Below are 21,480 nucleotides of genomic sequence, written 5' to 3' on the forward strand. Positions count from 1 at the left end.
TTCCTTGCCTTTCGCAATTGGAGGCCTCACATTTGAGAGAAAGGCTTTGAAAGTGGCAAATAAATTGGTAACTATTTTTGGCTTTTATTTTGTTAGTGACTGGAATTATGATCCACTGAACATAATAAAAATGAGACTTATTGCCAATGAGAACTCTGCGAGCAAATATCAACACCAGGAGATGCCATTGGTAAAAAAGTTTAAAAAAAGGGATTCGTGGGATAAGGTTAACAAAGAGATGGAGAAACATGCAGCAGAGAATAATATTTCAATGCAACAACTGTCATCCCAAATTACGACATTGCACACATCAGAGTCACACAAATTAGGGCCTCTGACATACTTAAATTTCTATGAGAAAGCATCTAAACCTTCTAACAAGTCTATGCCGAAAGCAATTAAAGAGGCATGCATATCTGAAATGTGGTGTCAAACCAAGATAACTGAGTTTTGGAAAATGAGACAAAATTTGGGTGAACCAAAGACATTAGCAGATTTTGAGGAAATTGATGAGGATGATCTTTTCAACACTTATTGGGATAAAGAGCATCCAACTGTACTATATCAACTTGGCAGTTGCAGTGACAGTGATACTGATATTCAAAGACAGAAGGACCTCCAATTTGATGCTGACATTCAAGGTATTGAGGATTCCTGGTCAACCAGGGGCAGAGATATTATTAAACTTAAAATGAGTGATTCTACTAAACAAACGTATGGTAAAGGAGCAACTATGATACACAAAATGGGTTATGCAGGTATAGGGCCCATTGGTCCAAGTGGTGATGGGATTTAGAATCTAGTTCCAGTACCAGACCCACCTAAAAGAGGAAGTAAACCAATCATTGGAAGCTCCAAGATTGAAGATGGTTCATCTAAAAAGGACAAAAAACATTATACTTCTGCTTCTGAAGGTCATCCCAACACATTATTTGTTAAATCTTCAAATCTAGTTGTAGTTGATCCCAGTGGCATTGGCACTAGCATGGATGAACCTTGTGCAAAAAAGCAAAAACTTATGACAATTACACCGCAAGAAATGTCAGTGGTTACTTCAGCAATGTATGCACCAGTGGCTTCTGTACAAAACCTTGAAAATAGTCCTAAAACGCCAGGATTTGGAATGGGCCATCTTCAGTATGTTGGCAATCCTCAAAATATAATTGTAGGTCGAGTAAGTTTAGCTGGAGATGGAGGAGCATCAACATTCAATGATATAATTGATAATTTACCTTTCAAACACTCAATTGTGTCAGAAAACCCAAATTTTAGTTTGAACGAGTTTGTATCAAAGTTTGAATGAGTTTGCATCAAAGTTTGAACAGAAAAGAAAAAGAAATAGGAAAATTATGAAGACTTTGAAAAGTGATGCACTTGCCGAATGTTAGGGATCTACTAATAGAATATTTCCAACATATGATTCAAACAATGAAATGATGAACTTCATGGCTGTTATGCCCCTGGGTAGAGATAATAATCCACCACAAAATGTAATAAATCGTAACGATAGATAAGTTACCAATCTTCAAATGGATTTGTCAAAATTGAAAAATATTGACAAAATCAATATATCAAAAGAGAGCAACAAAATGGTCTACTCTACACTTTTGAAAGTGGAGAGGGAAAACAAAAGGCTTACAAAGCAAATAGAAAAGTTATAGGCAGACCTTGATAATGTGAAGGCAAAGGAGAAAGCAGTAGATAATAGGTTCAAAGAATTGCAATATAGGATAAAGAAATCTTCTCCTACAGAGGCAATTGTCTAGTAAGAAAAGATGAATGAACAAGTGCAACATTTGACTAAAGAATTGGACGAGTGCCAAAAAAGACTTAAAAATGAACAAGCGTCTACTACACAGTTGTTCAAGTCTGTAGAGAGTAGTGCACAGGTCATCAATCAATTGAAAACTGAGTTGGAATCTGTTGCCAAGGAAAATAAAATTTTGAAGGATGAATGGGAGAAGGAAAAGAAAAAAGTGGAGTCTAGGGCAAGTATGATTTTTAATTTGAAAAAGGAATTGGGGAATGAGAAGAAAAAAGAGGAGTCTAGTGCAGACACAATCCGCAATTTGAATAAGCAATTGGAGAATATGAAACAAAAAGAGTTGTCAACTGCAAAAACTATCAGTGATTTGATGGAGGAATTGGAGAATGCAAAGAAAACAGAGTCTAGTGTTACTACAAGCACTAACACAATCCACAAATTGAGGAGGGAATTGGAGAATGCAAAGAAAAAAGAGAAGTCAGCTGCAAAGCAAAACCTTGATTTGAGAAAGGAATTGAAGAATGTGAAGAAAGAGGAGTCTACTCAAAGTCTCCATGATTTGAGAAGGAATTGGATAGTGTGAAGAAAAAGGAGGAGTCCACTTCAAAGATAATCCATGATTTGAAAAGGGAACTCAAGGAAAAGAAGAAAAAAAGGCAACTACTGCAAATAAAATCCAAGATTTGAAGAAGAAATTGGAGGATGAGAGGAAGAGAGCAACTGACTGGCAAAGGCAACTAGAGGAAATGCAGAAAAAGAGTGAAAAAGAGATGTTTGAAATGAAGAAAAAGGTGGAGAATGTAATGGAAGAAAATAGAACGACCTCTTCCGAAGACCATCATGTGAGGGATACTATAATAAACACAATTAAGCTTATCAAACAAGAAATTTGGGACAAAATAATGATGATCAATGATGATTTGGTTGGATGGCTTGATTTAAATAGCAATCTCAGAGTTGTCTTTGAAACTGTAAAAATTGATTTTTAGGCTAAAAGACAAATCTTCACCATTTCCTTAAAAGATATTTTCGACCAAGTTCTCAATAAAATAAAGATATCCAGTGATAGGAATTTGGCAAACCATGGAATAAACAACTTCTTGGATGCCTATGTAATTGCCATTAATGTCTCTCAACATTGTGAAGAAGTAACGCGAATTGGTAAATCACTCAATTCTGCTTCCAAAGAGTTGATGAAGATGAATAACACCATAGTGAACTTGCTAAATGTTGGATTACCAAATCTAGCTAACTCAGAAAGCACATTCATTGGAAACAAAAATTACATGCAAAAGTTGCACGGCAGGATGAATTCTGATTTAGGGAAATTTCCTGAGGAATTCACTCCGGATTAATTGCAAGTTGCATCAAACCACTGTAAAAAATGAGTGATGTTATAGATAGATTCCTCCTATCATATGATTCTATCTCTCAGAAGTATTTTTTGTTGACGAGACTACAACTAATTAGCTACAACCTCAAAAAAATGGGGCTTCCAAATGATGTAGAATTGAGCGCCCTAAAGAAATTCAGTGAAGCTAGGTCATCTTCTCAAATTGTTACTGTTGCTATCAGTGGCAGTCATAGCTGATAGCACTAAGTAGTAACACTGTAACAACTTAGTAAGTGATAGAACTATAATCATTTTGTTACTTGTTGTTCTTTAATTTCAAATTTTGGATTTAATTTCAACTTTGTTTAATGTTAATTGTTACAGGAATCAAGAGCCAACATATCAGGATAGTTGGGCAGCCAGGCACTAGCATACTATGGCATATCATGAATCAAGAGCAAACATATCTAATCATATATACAATTACAAATTGACCTACAACTATTGTTGCTCCCTTGTATCTACAAAAGAGAATTCACAGTCATTGCAATTTGACATTGAGTCATTTGCAAAGGGTTGTAATTGTTTGCAATTGACAATCGTTAAATGTATCATGTTACAGGCTGATTTGTAATTATAACGTATAATACAATTTTTTAAAAATGGAGCTTATTTTTTTAAATGCATTATGTTACAATTTCTTAAAGAAACTAGAATCAATGAAAATCTCAACATGTTTAAAAAATACAATCAATGAAAATCTCCACATGTAAGTACTAAGTTTGTAACATCAAAATGTTAAAAAAAAATAAAATAAAATAAAGCATCTATAAAGGGACAATGAATGAAGGCTATAAATTAACTTCTACAAACATGTTACATAATTAATTAGTAGGTAGAGTCTTAGATCAGAGCTACTAGACTACTACTTGACTCATGCAGAAGGTTGAGAAGCTGCTATAGTTGCCATTTTGCCTGGACCGGCTCAGCATCACTATCATAAGAATCCTCCTCATTTATTGCATATAACATTTCATTGTTTGTTGTGTTTTCTTCAGATTCACTGTCAGCGTCAGACTCACTATGCATGCCAAATTCAACATCATCTTCATTGCTTTGACTTTCAATATCATGATATGAACCACTGCCACCACCATTGCCACTGCCACTACCACTGCCACTTGTGTTTGAAATGTTGGCAATCCCTCTTCTTTGACATCCCTTTCTCCAAATGCTGACAACCCTATCATAAGGGAAACTTTCTACCTCATACCTAGAATTATAGAGCCTCAAACAATTATCCAAATTTTTATCTAATTTGTTTCTAACCTTTGACTTAAGGAAGCCCAAAGTTTTGAAAACTCTCCCATCCTCCACTGAACCCAATATCATTGTCAAACATAAATTGGTAAGCTTGAAATATTCTAGTATTGCCTCTCTCAACTGATTGCTCTCACCAAGGTTTTTCCAAAGCTTTTTTACCGCTCCCTCTTCATTTGGGTTCTCCATAACAACATATTGTTCCCTCATTACGTTTGTAAAAGAGTATGATTGATTTCTCAATCGAGTTTCATCAAACATTTCATTTATGGTGATTCCATTGATTACTTTAGGTGTGCAAAAATGCTGAATCAGAGTCATCATCCTTCTTCAAAAATTAGTTGGACTATTTAGAGACCAATATTGTGGAAAAACAATTGACATTGCTTCTAGCAGTTCCTTTGGAGGGAATTTGAATCTGATTTCTGACGATAGATTGTAGCAAACTCACTTGATAGAGTCAAGCACAGAATCTTTGATCTTCTTGAAGGCTTCACTTGTAACACGTGAAAGTACCTTCTCTGGTTTTGATTCAACTTCGCTTCTTGCTTCATTGCGGTTGGAGTTGGGGTTGACGCGCGCATAGTACTGCATTGGTATGTCAACTCCACGTACCCTGGCATATACCTCATCGTTTGCACCAATATGTTAAAAGTTCCCAGGATTGTTGAAATCTGAGATTTCTAACCACTTTGCAAACTTTGTTTCATCTAATGGTAATAATTGGTATAGAGTATCCAGGCTACTACATGTCATTTTACGCAGCTTATTATATTCTGCAATGTACATAGCCCTTTGCTGAACCTTTTTTATAATATTTCTCATGTCCTGTAGCATGGGGAGAATAGCTACTAAAGTTAAGAGTACCTTAACATTAGTTAGGCTTGAATATAGCTGAGGGAATCTGTCTCACATAGAGTGGATTAGTCCAAGGAATGATGGGTATTCAGACATTACTCGATGCACTGGTCCATCCAAAGAGATCTATTTGGTATCATTGTCTTTAAGAAGCTTCCTCCCATCAGCAAGTCCTGCAACAAAGTGTTGAAATTCCTAGACTCATTTTAGACTTCGACAGAAGTATTGGTAAATCTCTTTGATTAGAGATTCCACTTTACTTACACAAACAAAATTGCTGACAATTCCAAAAGCTAGATTCATTCGATGGGCCATGCAATGAATGGGAATAGCGTAGGGTGCCAAATCATTCTTGATCTTTTTGCAAAGACCGCCTTTATGACCTTGCATAATCGAAGCACCATCCGCTCCAACACACACCAAATTTTTGGCAATCTCCATGCTATCCAAACCTCCAGATTCAATTAGAGTAGTCTTTAATAATTCATATAAGTTTTTAGCTGTCGCACTACGATTCAATTTAGCAATAGATAGTAGAAATGGTTGATGACAAAGATTGTTTACAGTATAAACATGCATGCACACCTAGGAAGTATTATCAACTACTGTAACTTCATCTAGAGACAATGCAATGCAATTTGAGTTTTTTATAGATTCCTTCATATCTTCTATTTCAACTTGTGCAAGACATTTAGTCCATTCCCACCCGCTGTTTACTGACCAGTGACTGTTAGGATAGTTTCGAGTTTTCAAAAAATGTAATAATGCAGTCATTGAAGGGTAGTCTGTCATAGGGCATCCTCTACTCAATATATAAAAGACGACACCTAATTGAACTACTTTTTCCATATTTTTCACTTCCGTTGCTTTCCCAATGAAATCTTCAATGGAACCTTTTACTGCAGAACGCTTCTCCCGTATTTGTTGGTGTAACTCGTATATTTCAACATTCCTAATATGCAAACGGTTCTCCTTCATTTTCCAAGTTAGCACAAATTTTTTGACTCCATCTATAATTTTCTTCTTGTAAACTTTACCGACATGCTTTTCTATGGTACCAATTTTAAGCTACAACCTCTTCTCCTTCTTTGTTATCTCTGTGCAAATCTTACTTCTGCATTCTACAAGAGGCTCATCATCATTTGGATTGGGCACTAGTTCAATGAACTAGTACTTTTCCACCCATTCTAACTAAAAATTCCTTTTGGACAGATCCCAGGGAGATCGATCTTTCTTCGATTCTAGTTTTCTTTTCCCCTTTTGTGCATGAACCTGATTTATGGAATCAATTTTGGTTTTCTAAACCGACTAGTCTGGGACCGACTCCAACTCTATAATCTCAATTTGTGACTCCCTACTAAGGGGAAGTTCCTCCAGATCTTGTTCAAGTTCATCCTCGACTGAGATATTAGGTTCACCAACTTGAACTTCAATACTGTCTAAGGGTCCAACTTGTGATGAATCTCCTTTTTTAGTAACCATTGGAGATATAACTTGTGAATCTTGTAGGTTGCCAACATTTCCACCACCAAAATATGCCGCTACGGTTCTGTGTTTATTAATGGTGGCCTCTCTTGGATTTCAGAGATCATACCCCTCTTGTTTGACATGGCAAACTGATAAAGGTTGCAAAAAAAATCAACTTAGTTGGTGAATAAAAGACTTAACTACTTAGACTACATATAATAACAATAATATGATTCATTCTCAAAAAAAGGGTACTACTACTACTATAGTACTATAGTCTATGGTACTATCCAATATAATTTGCAAGCCTAATACCTATAAGCTATCTTAGCATGTGAGATGTCCAGTCACCAACAAACATTGGATAGTGAAACTAAAAAAATAACCAATACCACTTACAAAATAATTTAAAAATCACTTGCCTTTTACAAAAACCAGGGTCCACGAGTCAATGGCCAATGCACTCAGCACTCTAAAATTTCGGTAGCAATAAGAAATGCCAGTCTCCAGACCATAAAATAGCGAATTGTGTAAAATAATAATTTCTTATAGTCCAATCTAGGTTGGTGAATTAGGATGGATTAACAAGCGAGAATGTCAAATGCAGGCGAAATGCACCTCCCTATGCAAGCCCATAGTAGGAAATAGTTGGCTAAATGGGACGGGTGATCAACACACATCGGTAAAATGGTTGGTGACACCCAACCCAAGGGAAAATTTATATGGTTGTAGTAATGGCGAAATAACGTCGGCCAATAAGAAACAACATGCAAAGGCTGGCGATATGTTTAAAATAAATGTATCCAAACTGTATATTACATTCACGATTGCATTGATATTTTTGACCAATCATGTGATAACTAATGGGTGACCACCCTGGGCGTTGGACCCAAATATGATAAATATATGGTGACGCGGGTAGACCCAAATATTATAAATATTTTCCAAATGACAATTGATCCGTCAAACGAGATCACCAAAAGGTGAAGATTAGCCACTAAAGTAATCCCTAACAACCAAACTAAGTACACAGTTCCTCCCAACTGTAATAGCATCATGAGACCATCGTGGGTCCTAGCCATCCCCCGCGCATAACATCTTAAACCACTGACCAAATCATTTGAGCTATTCTACGAGGATGTCACTACTAAAACGTGCTACAACATAAGAATAAGGAAATCTAACATCCTAGAAGTAAAGCATAAGATAATACAATAAATCAACCACTTCATCTATCATATGCTAAACATCATACGAATAGGAAATCTAACATGCTAAACCCAGTTCAGAGAAAATGAAGAAGGTAGGATCAAGTTGGAGGAGCTTATTAATCTATCCCTGGTTATCCTCAATGACATTGCTAGGGAGAATACAGAGATGGATTTTCTAAACAACAAAAAAAGTAGTGCGATGGACAGTTGTAGAACTACTAAGTGGCTATTCCATGAAATCCTCAAACTCAAACACAGGCTGAGCACTCTAGAAAGAGAGACTTATAGCCTTAAGAATAGGGTCAGTGAGGATGAGAAGAGTATGGAAAAAAGAATGGATGTAGTGAATACTAGAACCCTTGAGATGGACAAGACTATGCAAGGCATAGCTGAGCAGAACATTATCATTCTCAAGGACAATGAAAATATCAAGAAGTTAATCCACTGTGGGGAAGAACATAATATCTGCAGGGAGTAGGATCATGACATCACCCTTAAGGACATGACTCTGGATGAAGGAGCCAAGAAAATGACTAGATCCAATACCAGGAAAAAAGAAAATTTGGCCCCTGATTAGGAGCTTCTAGAGATGAAAGTGGAGGCTAGCAAGCTATCCAAGCTTGAAATTAATTCTGTTGAGATGCTCAAAGACATTGTCTGATGCTCCCTAGCCTTTTTTTTGGGCTGCCCTAGTTTTTTGATGTCTCTCCTCAACTTTTTCATGTGTTTGTTCTTATTTAGGGAGATTTAGTTTCTTTTTCTTTTTGGCTCTCAATAGCCTTTAACATTTTACTGTTGACTGTTTTAACTATGTTCAAGGTTTCAGGGCCCTTTTAAAGCCTATTTTCCTTAATAAAAAAATGCTAAACCACTAAGCAATGGATACACCAACGAAATAATTCACATCATCTAATCATATGCTAAACATCATAATATAGGAATGTGTCAAATAAACTAGCATCATCTAAACATGACATCCAAGCATTCCAATGAAAGCATAAATCACGAGAAAGCATACTTTGGAACCTGAAGTATCAAGTGAAAACATCCAACAACCGTCACACTAGGACAATAGGCCGTCTCTGTACACTGATCCCCAACAGTGCTGAAGTTAGCTATGCCTCCCAACCATGTGAAACCTGTAGGTCCACTCCCACCATGTTGATGGAGATAATGATCCAACCACAAACACACATAAAGCACGATGTCCATGGCTAACACTCACGGTAGAGAGTAATGATGACTGAAACCAAGATCATGAGACAATGCATAAACTACATGTCTTGGTCAGACACTCAATGGGCTACTAAGTATGGGCTGACATCATGGAGAGTCGCTTGGCATCCAAAAGCCCAAGCTCAGACCGTGTAGATTCAACTCCTCGACGGAAGGCTCTAGCACACCACATTCTTTTATTATCTTAAGTTTTATTATCACACACACATTTTATTTAGTTATCACTTGATCAAAGCTCCTTCTGCCAACCTATGGAGCCATGATCACTAAGTTGCAAGATAGAAGCCCCCTCCATATGCTACCCTACCCTACCCTACCCATGTTCATCCAATGATGAGTTTTTGTAGGCATGCATATTGTCAACCCAACCCCAAATGATCACAACTCTCAAAACTACCATGAAAGATCGACCCTTGCAAGTCACTCGACAAATGTATGTGCATGTACTCGTGTGTGGTGAACCACCATCATGAAGATCATAACACAACGACTGGATCAGAACACAAAAAAAATATCACTCAACTAAAATAAGCTCAGGAGTACGAATTCTACATGAATCCCAAAGAACAATAAAACCATACATCATGAACTCACTCAACTAGCCTCAATTAAGGAGTATGGATTTTACACAAATCCCAATGATAAAACAAGACCAAACATCATGAACTCACTCAGCTGGCCTCAATCTGGGAGTATGGATTCTACATGAATCCTAATGTCCACAAAACCATAACAAGGGTCTTAAAGAAACAATAACATTAGGTATAAAATCACTCAACTGAACACGATGTTGGGAGTACGGATGTGACACACATCCCAATGCAAGTTCATAAAAGTGCAGCAATGGTCTGATTGACATCCTACAAATAATCCAAGTCCACGACCAAAATCATGCTAGGAAAACTAGGCAGCACACAAATCGAGGCAAAAAACCTCAAAACCTCAAAACTTTGAAATTAGAACCCATTTGGTCTTAGGGCACAAAAGATTGAAATATCAAAAAAAATATTGGTTTGGAGTTTGTATGCAAAAATGACTAGCATAATGGTGCAAAACCCCAAACCCTCATCCTGGAAAATGGGAAAATGCTCATACCCACCCAACTGGGTAGAGCTGGCATACAAAAATGGAGGGGAACACTAGTTCTCAACCTCCTAACAAATGGCTACAAAAGCAAAAAGTAGAAACGAAGCTGAAACAATAAATTGGGAGAGCCCTACCTCGAAACCAAAAAGGCAAAATGGGAATCCGAACCATAAAATAAAAACCTCGCAAGAGTAGTCAAAAATCACAGCAATCCAAGGTCTCCCTAAGCTAGATCCAACGAGACCAATCTCACAACGATCCCACGCTCATAGCTCCCCCAACGAACAAAATAGTAATTCCTCATGAAGAGGATTTTGGGTTTTATTCTCCAAATTTCAAATTCAAAAGTGAGTAATGAGGAGTTAAATTCCTCTTTCAATACTTATTCACTTTTCAAGTGAATAATCGATTAGGGCAAATAACCAGCCAACCTAGTTAAACCCCGAATCGACCCAAATGAAAGTAGGCTATTTCTAGAAATAAGAATTCCTCTACGGAAAAGATACTAGAAATTAAATTCAATAAAATTTAAAGCCTGAAAACCCCAAAACACAAAATTTCCTTAACAACCTTTGCGATAATGCGAACCCCTAAATGCATAGACACGTTCATAGGTCTAGTCACATAATGCAAATGAGTCTAGATTTATCAAATCACTGGAAGGTTTAATTTAAACATTTAAATAAGATATGCCGACCATATAGGGAGGACATTGGCACATATGAATAATTGAATCACTAACTCTGTGTGCCACTACCAGGGATATAAATCCTACACACTAAAATACATGATCAAGTGCAATTGCATATAATAACTTAGCCGAGGCAATACATGCATTAAATCACCTAATTTAACCATTTATTTAATTATACTGAAATAATTCATTTACATCACTCACGTTTGCATAAAGCATAACAACACAGGAATGAAGTAAATAACCATAACATTAAATCCACATATGATATAATTAGAGATATGTCCAAATACCAGATAACCGGATATCATCACAAAGCACACTGTCATCTCAGAATGGTATTGTCATGTCAATATGATCAACCGAACAACATAGTAGTCTAACATCTATGATGCTAAAATCAAACTATAACATTTGACTCTCAAGTCATCTCAAACGTAAAACATAACATGAGTAACAAGTAACTCTCAGATCAAAATATAACAAGGTAAATATATGTAGCACATAACCAAAGAATCCAACATGGACAATCCGTCCCTAATTATTTAAGCATTTAATAATGGTCGTTTAAACAACATTAAAAGGTACTTAAAACACATAAGTGAACAAAGTCATAACCATGACTAACCACTACTATAGGAACCTAGTCCAATGTAGTAGGCAATAGTACATAGTCCAATCTCTGCACACATCTCTAGGTAATCATAGAACAACATCATGATACCACATCAATCTTGGTAACCACTAGCACAAACCTCATTGAACCATAAATCACATCATAATTTCATAAATCAGCCATAAGCATAATGAAAGAAACAAATAAAATAACCTGAATACAATCACTTCAAGGGTGTAGACCACTTGAATGGTCCCAATCATGATCCCTTCTCAAGGAGAGATCTACAAGGTTGCATCCATCGAGATGACTTACAAAAATCAAATGGGAGAGACACTACATGCATGCAATAGAACCAAAAGGAATTTCTTAAGACAAACTCCTTTTTTGGAAAAGAAATGATAGATTCGGGAAAGATGAAGGAGATGAATTCCATTATGGGTGATTTATTGTGGATTATTTTAAATGGTATTATATGGGAATGAGAAATAGATTTGCATTTGTGAATTTGGAAGCTTGGTTTATTCCACCTTCTTCATTTGTAATAATGCTTCTCTTTAATTATTGATCTAGCTTGGCAAAGAGAACGAGGAAAATAGATCCTAATAAATGTTTTATGAATGAAGAATAGAGAGATTCACTTCTTCCAATATTTTTAAGAAGTTATAATGACTAGGAAGGACATAAAACAAGAAATTTTAGGATATTTGGAAGTGAATACTTATTAGAAGGGGATGAGGTGAACTAAGGCACAAGCTGTTACCAATATTTCTAGTTGAGCTTCATACTGTCCCACGAATCACGAAAAACCCAAATATATTTAATTGAAAATTTGAATACCCTTAAGGTTTTGGTAGTGCCAGGGGGGTTTTCTTCTTGCCAGATTAAGTGGCTCCACCAAATGGAAGAGGTAATAAAGCTTAATCTACAAGCAAACTTTGACCACTTATAACAAGAAATCCTACTTGAAGTTATACTCGAGGATAAAAAAATTGAATCAAATGGAGATAAACTCATTTTTAAGAAAGGTGCATGGAGGAGATTATTTCTCTAATTGATTCAAGCTTGAGAATTACCCATTGAAGAAATTTGATTTAGTGCCAAAAAAAAATGTACACAAGGATTTTGTTTATTAAAACCAAATCTATTATAGAATACTACAAATGCCTTGAATTTATGAGGGTCTACAGTTCCCAATCCACATAGTCTATCTTTTGGTTAGATGTAGTGCATCCACTTAGTAGTGTTGGCATAACTGGTGTTGATGAGATAAGGAAGTGTATTGTTGCTGTGTGATCTATTAGTTATGTTGATTGTCGTTGATGTCAATGTATGTGCATTTAATAGTCTATGTTCTTGATGTACTCAATCTTGATAGAACTGGCAAAGTAAGAAAATTTAATGAGATTTGTAATGTGTAGTTGTGCATAATGATTTTAGGGATTTTTTCATGGCATCTCTTCGATTGCATAGGTCCATGTCTAGCCTAGTGTAAGTTCCACTCTAAATAGTCATTAAATAGGAAATTGACATAGCAGAGCAAGCGCATAGAAAATGATTTAATTGATGTGGTCTACAATATTGGAATCTGGTGTTGTGGTTAGATATTTGGAATTATGTTGTTGTACTCTTTGAGGAATTTTAAGGCTTGGAATGCTTAACAACATATATTCACCCATAGTTTTAGAAGAAAAAGTTGCATCCAAAAATGATTCTCTCTCACACCAACTTATTGATATATCTTATTAGGGTTTTGACTCGACATTGCAAGTAGCTATGAATATCAATGTAATCCCAGTTTTTTTAATGAGAGGTAAAAGAAGGGTTGAATGGAGAGGGCAACTATCATAAACATTGGAAGCTAATTAAAAAGAATAGTTATGCAACCATCATACAATTAGAATATATAATAATGAGAAAAGTTATTGAAATTATTGAAATTACCCAACTCACTCATTCTTCTTCTAAATGAACTTTGATGACATTTTTTACATTTTAAATGAGATTAGGATAAGATAAACATCATAAAATCCTAAAAACTTTTGAACTAAAAAGTTTGAAAAGCTCCAAACCTCAATTCAAAATAAGATAAATGAAAAAAACTCATTACGAATGAGGGTTGAGTAGGCCTAACTTGTTGGGGCGGACCATTCAAATTCATCAATAAAATGGATTTACCATTCTTACTATTTAATTTTTTTCTCAAATTGGGTGCAGTGTGTGCTCGACATTGTAATTGTAAGTGTACATTGGTAAATGGTGTTGCCATTCTGTTGCATTTGAGCACTCCAAGAAAAAAACGACAAAAAAAGGGGCCATTCGGTAACGAAAGTGGGAGAATCTGATGCTCAAATACCCGGGCAGTATACGCGCTCTCTGAGAAATGAAAAGATGCGCTGTAAATAAATCGTACTGTGAAGCAGGCCATGTTGAGTAGCCGCATCACACGAAGCAGTGCCTGGCGCCCAACATTGACAGCGGAAGACCAAGATTTGTTTCATCTCTCCTCACTCTGAATCCATTTATCTGCACAATTGGCCTGGCCTCGATTATATCGCCACCAGCGTGCTATAAAAATGGGTAGAATACCCAGCATTCATCACAGTCGTAGCACAGCTCTGAGGAGAAAATGGAGAGAAACATGAGAGCATCCCTCATAATGGCGCTGCTCTTGTTCTACTGTTGGTCATGCGGTGAGATGGTGAATGGGCAGCAACAGCAGCAGCAGCAGAGGAGGGAGCAGCAGCAGCAACAATCATGCAGAGGGCAACATCTCCGTGCCCAGCAACCCTACCAGACCATCAGATCTGAAGCAGGCACTATTGAGCTCTCCACCAGACAAGACAATGATGAATTGGACTGTGCGGGCGTTGAATTCATCAGAGAGACGATCGAAAGAGATGGCCTCGCCGTGCCCAGATTCCAGAACACCCCTGAAATAGTGTACATTGTTGAGGGTAAGTCAGATACGCTTCACTGATAATAGTCTTTTGGATTTACGTGGGAGGTCCAAATAGATGAAATTCCTCACTATTTTCTGTTGATTTCTCAGGAGAGGGTAGGCTGGAGGTGGTGTTCCCTGGGTGCCCGGAGACATTCAGGCGGCCTCCTTTCGGAGCAGGGCAAGGTGAGTGCCAACGGAGGAGGAGAGGAGGAGGACGAGGAAGAGAAGGAGAAAGAGAAGAAGAAGAGGAAAGGGGAAGCGAAGAAGAGAGGAGCAGGCGTGAGGGGGAGTGTGCCCGGGAAGACAGCTCACAGAGGGTAAGGCGAGTGAGGAGGGGAGACGTGGTGGCCCTTTTCGCAGGAACGGCATATTGGTGGTTCAACGATGGCGACAAGCCCCTTCGAATTGTGGCCATTGCCGACTCTTCCAACTATCAAAACCAGCTTGACAAGAGCTACCGCGTAAGCACTGCTCACTACTAACCCCAATTCATTCTGTTCTCTGTTTCTTTGATCTCTGTTCTTGAAAAGGGGCTGACAAAAATTTTAAATTTTTGAATGTATATGGACGCAGCCCTTCTTTTTGGCGGGGTCCCCTGCAACTCGGGAGAGAAGAGAGAGATTGGGAGAGGGAAGGAACTACGGAGGGAACATGCTCGCAGGATTCGACACGAACTCGCTGGCGGAGGCATTTGGAGTGTCAAGGAACACGGTGAGGAAGCTGCAAGAGAACAACGAGGAGGGAGGAGGCGTCATCATCAGGGTCACCGAACAGGGCCGACGACGACCTGGCCAAATTGTTTCCTTCGCCGAGGAGGAAGATGCAGAGGACGAGGATGATTCAGCTTCCACTGAAAACGGACTTGTCCAACTGTTCTGCAACATCCGCCTGCGCCACAACGCCGACCGCCCGGAAGATGCAGACGTCTTCGTGAGAAATGGGGGCAGACTCAACACCGTCAACCGCTTCAAACTGAACGCACTCAGGCACCTCAACCTGGCAGCCGAGAGAGGCGTTCTCCACCCTGTATGCCCATTATCAAATCCCACATTTCCTCTATTTTGTTTTGTTAAAAATGTTCAATTAGGGTGTTTTCTAAGTTCTAGCCAATCAATTTCTTAATCCTGATGTTTAACTTGAACGATTTTGCAGAGAGCATTGTTTGCCCCATCATGGCTTTCGAGCCACGCTATACTCTACGCCACCAGAGGCGAGGCCCGAATTCAGGTCGTTGAAAACAGGGGAAGGCGTGTGTTTGACGGGAGAGTTCAGGAAGGACAGTTCCTCGTCATTCCCCAGTTTTACGCCGTGGTGAAGAGGGCTGGCGACCAGGGCTTCGAGTGGATCACCTTCACCACAAGCCACAGGTGAGTTCCATTTCACTACTTTTCTTCTGGAATACAAGTAGCAAAACTTTATTGATTGAATTTGATGTGCAGTCCAATCCGGTCGAGCTTTACTGGAAGGAATTCGGTGTTGAAGGGGATGCCGCAGGAGGTGGTGATGAACGCGTACAACATATCGAGGGGAGAAGCGCATGAGTTGAGGTGGAACAGAGAGCACGAGTACCTCATTCTGCCCCCACGTCGACAAGAATATGAAAGGGGAAGGTCGGACCAGTGATAGGAATGAATGGTAGATACATGTATATAGAGAGAGAGAGAGCGTCGTCTAGAGTTCTCTGTTTTCTCTGACGACTCTAAACGGAGATGAGGCTCTGCCGTCCTCATTCCTCCTTCTAAGTAAATAAAAAGTAAATGAATAAAAATTTTGCGCCCTGTTGCTAGCATTTGAAGATTTTCTAATACACAACAACATGCCTTTGAAGAGCTGAGGATGAACTTGATTTATGGTATAAACATAATTGTAGGGACAAGAGGTATATGGGTAATTTAATTATAACATTTCGCCTCAAGTCTGCGAAGGATTGTGACCAAGACACAATGCACAATTAGGTCAGTCCAATACAAAATTACACAATTAGGTCATCACATAATATATTGCATTATCATCATAATATATCATCATATTATATTATAAAGGTACATAATATATCATCATATTATATTATAAAGGGTACATAGGTCATATAAAGGTTGTAAAGTATTAAAGGTTATCAAGATATATATAGACATTAAGATTATCAAGGTTATCAAGATATATTATAAAGGGTACATAGGTCATATAAAGGTTGTAAAGTATTAAAGGTTATCAAGATATATATAGACATTAAGGTTATCAAGGTTATCAAGTATATAGACATTAAAAGGTTTACTTTTGTGAAGTATCATTATGAACCATTGTAAACAACATCTTTGTACACATATTATATGATATCCACAAATTTTTCAACTAATGTTCTACACACATTATACAATATTCACAAATTTCTCAACTAATGCTCTATTGAATAAGTTTATCAATAAGACACAGATCATTTATTCAACTAATTCTTTATCAAATAAATTTGAATAGAATCTAATTATTCAATTTACATATCATTCTATTATTCAACAAAATTCTATTCAATTTACACATTATTCTATTTTATATATAATTCTAATCTATTTTATATATAATTCTAATTGATCTCTTATCAATAAGGAAATGCATAAGAAATGTATGACTTATATTTGTAATGAACATTAATTCTAATTGAAATATTCTTTGTAATCCTAATTATTTATTTATGCATATTATTCGGTGCAATCATAATCATACAAACTATATTTACAATAAACAACAATCTAACTGAAGAAATGCATGACTTATATTTGTAATGAACATTAATTCTAATTGAAATATTCTTTGTAATCCTAATTATTTATCTATGCATATTATTCAGTGCAACAATAAACAACAATCTATATTTACAATAAACAACAATCTAATTGAAGAAATGTATGACTTATATTTGTAATGAACATTAATTCTAATTGAATAATTCTTTGTAATCCTAATTATTTATCTATGCGTATTATTCGGTGCAATTATAATCATACAATCTATATTTACAATAAACAACAATCTAATTGAAGAATCTCAAGTAATTCTAATTGTCAATCTATTCTCAAATAATTCTAATTATCAATCCCTATATATTATTTAATATTATTTAATACAATTCTAATTATAAAATCTATACATATTATTCAATTCAGTGCAATTTAGTTCATATAATCTATTTACACATTACTTTATATATAAAATCTAACCAGTCTTTCATTAAGAAGCAAATGACACATAGTGAATGAGAATTATAATTGAAAAGTGCCTTGTAATTGTAATTATTAATCTAGACATATTATTCAATGCAATTATATTCAAACAATCTATATTTGCAATGAATAGGAATTTTAAATATTTTATATATAAATCTAATCAATCTTTTATTAAGAAGCATATATATGACTCATCAAATAAGTTCGTAGTGAATGAGAATTCTAATTGAAAAGTGCCTTCTAATTCAGATTATTAATATATACATATTATTCAATGCAATCATATTCACACAATCTATATTTGCGATGAATAACAATTCTAAGTGAAGAATTCCTAACAATTTTAATTATTACAATTCAACTCAATCTAGCTCATATAATCTATAGATATTATATATTATCCCATGCAATTCTAATCAATCTATACATATTATTTATATAATTCTAATTGATCTCTTTTTGATGAGGAAAATATAAATTTAAAATGGAATAATTCCAATAGAAAAAACTATAATCATATATTTTCTAATTCTAAGTGATGCCTTATTAACGAGGAAACATTTGACTAATACTTTATCAATCAGGGAACATTAGACTATTGCCTTATCAAAAAAGAGGAAACATTTGACTAATACCTTATCAATCAGGGAACACTAGACTAATGCCTTATCAAAAAAGTATGCAATGAACAATAATTCTAATACAAGAAACATTCTGATTAATGCCTTAGTTCCAAATATTAAGTAGAAAATGAACACCAATTAACAACAATATTAAAAGAGTAATTATTTAAACTTAATGCCTTATTAAATTTATTAAGTGGATATTGAACAACAATTTGAATAATGCTTTAAATTTTTTTATTGAGATCCACTTGATTTTATAGATAAACAACTGGATAATATCTTACCAAATATATTATTGAGACCCACTTGATTTAATAAAGTTAGAATATGAACAATGCTTTATCAAACACATTATTGAAACCCACTTGATCTCATAGATAAAAATCTGACTAATGTCTAATCAAATATATTATTGATATTATTGAGCCCCACTCACTTAATCTAATAGAATAAACATCCAACCTTAATGCCTCATAAAATATATTATTAAGACCCACCCACTTTCTCTACTAAAATGAATATTTGGCTAGTGACTTATTAAATATATTATTGAGACACACTTGATTCTTTGAAAAATATCGAGTGTATATTTGAAAGAGACCAAGGAAATTCCAATATTTTCTAACTCTTATATTACTAGACCTATGAAAAAGATCATCTAAGTACAATTTTACAAATAAATATGATAAATATTGTTGGAAATGTAATGATTCACTTAGAATACTTTTTCTTTACTTCATTACGTTATCTCATCTATTGTCATGCATGAACATAAAGCAATAGAGAAATTTACACCATAACACTTTGACACAATATTTGGTAACCTAGAAACCCTCCAAGGAGAAGGTAAAACTAGGGTAGGGATGACACCTACAATGCTTCACTATTGCAGTAATAAAGTCGGTCTATTAGGGCTTACAATTGATCACTTCTAGTGATCTACTCTGTTAGGAGTATGAATGACTATTAGGTCCACTTGTTAGATTGTGGTGACTGATTAGGAAAGTACTGTACATACTTCATCCGATTTTTTTTTTTTTTGGGAAGTAGCTGACATGGTAGCCGACATATGGCCGACATGTTATAACCCTAAAGCGGTTTAATACTTGTATAAAAAGGGCTTAGGGTTGGGTATTTTTCATGTGTGGTGATACGAAATTGGTTCTTGCGGCGGTATTGAGCTGTAAGGGATTACAGATTGTAATCAGGTTGTAATCACTGGATTGTAATAAGATCGGACTTGCTGTTTGGTGGACGTAGCCCAGGGATTGGGTGAACCATGTTAAATCTTGGTGCCTTGTGTTCATTTCTGTGTGTTCTATTATTTTCTGTTATTGGTTATATTTGCATGTAGTTTTTATTTCTGTCCGTGGTTTATCCTAACACCACCTTGTGAAAGGATTTTACAATACAGTAAAGTATGTACTCTATTAAGAGATTTTACAAAAGACTGCTAGGTTCGCCTTGTTAGAGGATTTACCTAATGCAACTGTTAGGATGCAATCAATCAGATGATCCTTGTTTGCAACTAGTTTGTTGATATAGATCCTTAGAAGATTATAATCACTTGACTGTGATAGATATGTGTCTACTCTACCCTTTATACTGCTTGGTAGCCTTCTTACCTGATATGCTCTCTCTTCTTCTTTTATTCCATATTCACTTTCTTTACTTGCTTATATCCTTTTCATATTCTAGGTATCTGATGTATTCCACATCACAAACAAACTAATTTTCCTTCCTTATATATCCATCAAGCAATATTTCTATTCCAAGTGGGCTCAAACAAGAGATATCTTTATAGTAATTAAATTATATCTTAAAGTTGGTCAAGTGCTAATGCTTAGGTCACACTATGCACTTTGGTGCTATGTCGATGCTTAGGCAATACAATGAGCTCGGGTGATATTCTGGCACTTGGGTAACACTAGATACTTGGGTAATACTCTGGCACCTAGGTGGCACTAGATTCTCAGATAATACTCTAGCACTTGGTTGGTTACTACAATGACTCTATATCTAAGGATTGGACACCCTCTTTACATTGGTTCTACATAAGATCAACACCAAGTAATGTTCTGGAATGTCATACTGAGCTCATTAAATTATCGACAAGGGAATGTAAACTTGAAACGATGCCTGCAAAGTATATGGTCTAATTCTCCTGACATGTCATTGTTGAAATAAAAACTAAGCTAGGAAATGAAATGAGAAAATAACCTAAACTCAAAAATGAAATTACAAACATGAAACTAAACTATTTACTTATGCTGGAGGAACTAACCAATAGTTCTATTATAATGCCCCACCCAAAGATCATGTCCTTGGAAAAAAATGAAATATAAGCCATTTTTTTTAAATTTTAGAAACAAGTATGAATGCACACGACATACAACATACAAGGATCAAAAAGATCATAATGAAAGACTAACCAAACATCCCAACACCAATGAATATCCAATTGCCACTATTGACCAAAATGACTAATAACTAAAGGCGTGAAACTGAATTCAAATCAAAACATTCTTAATTCAAAATGCAACACCAAAGGATTGAAGAACACCTAAGAGGGTAGCCAAAACACTTCCCGAAAAGTTTGGACCTTACCGAAAAGTGCCAGCTGTCTACCCAAATAGGTTTTTGCAATTACTAGGCCATACTATAAAATATCACTGGGCGATACTTTCCAGTATCATGCAACCTTTTTCAAGAAGGAGGGAAACACTTTTAGGGTTTGATTGGCACTTCTCAAAAGGGCATGCAATAATTTACTAGTATCATATGACACTTCTTCAAAGGGGGTGTGATACTTTCTAGTATCACATGACATTTCTTCCTAAGAGGTATACTTTACAATATCGCATGACAAAACTCTATTGGGCATGCGACACTATATTGTATTGCCCCATGCTAACACATGGTCACCCAAGAATGCAAGAAATAAACTTTAAGGACAAACTAAAGAGATAAAAGGAGTTTAGAACCTCCACAACGGGGAGTACTAGATTCACCATTCGAGGCATAAACACTCGAACACAATACTGAAAGACAGAAACAACATCTAACCATCTAATAAGCAGTGAAGGAAAAGTACAGAAAGAAA

General features: G+C 36.0%; 1 protein-coding gene across 1 annotated transcript; it reads left to right on the forward strand.

The window, feature by feature from the left end:
* The first annotated feature begins 14,039 nt into the window (after positions 1-14,039).
* On the forward strand, positions 14,040-16,319 carry LOC149535584 (11S globulin seed storage protein Ana o 2.0101-like). The gene is made up of 5 exons (XM_089806561.1): positions 14,040-14,543; positions 14,639-14,991; positions 15,104-15,556; positions 15,683-15,897; positions 15,970-16,319. The coding sequence occupies exons 1-5, from the start codon at positions 14,216-14,218 to the stop codon at positions 16,151-16,153; spliced, it is 1,533 nt and encodes a 510-aa protein (XP_089662687.1). The 5' UTR covers positions 14,040-14,215; the 3' UTR covers positions 16,154-16,319.
* The last annotated feature ends 5,161 nt before the right edge of the window (positions 16,320-21,480 follow it).

This window comes from Cupressus sempervirens, chromosome 10 (genome assembly GCF_028749045.1).
Source record: "Cupressus sempervirens isolate cs-2001-9-10 chromosome 10, ASM2874904v1, whole genome shotgun sequence".
NCBI lineage: Eukaryota > Viridiplantae > Streptophyta > Pinopsida > Cupressales > Cupressaceae > Cupressus > Cupressus sempervirens.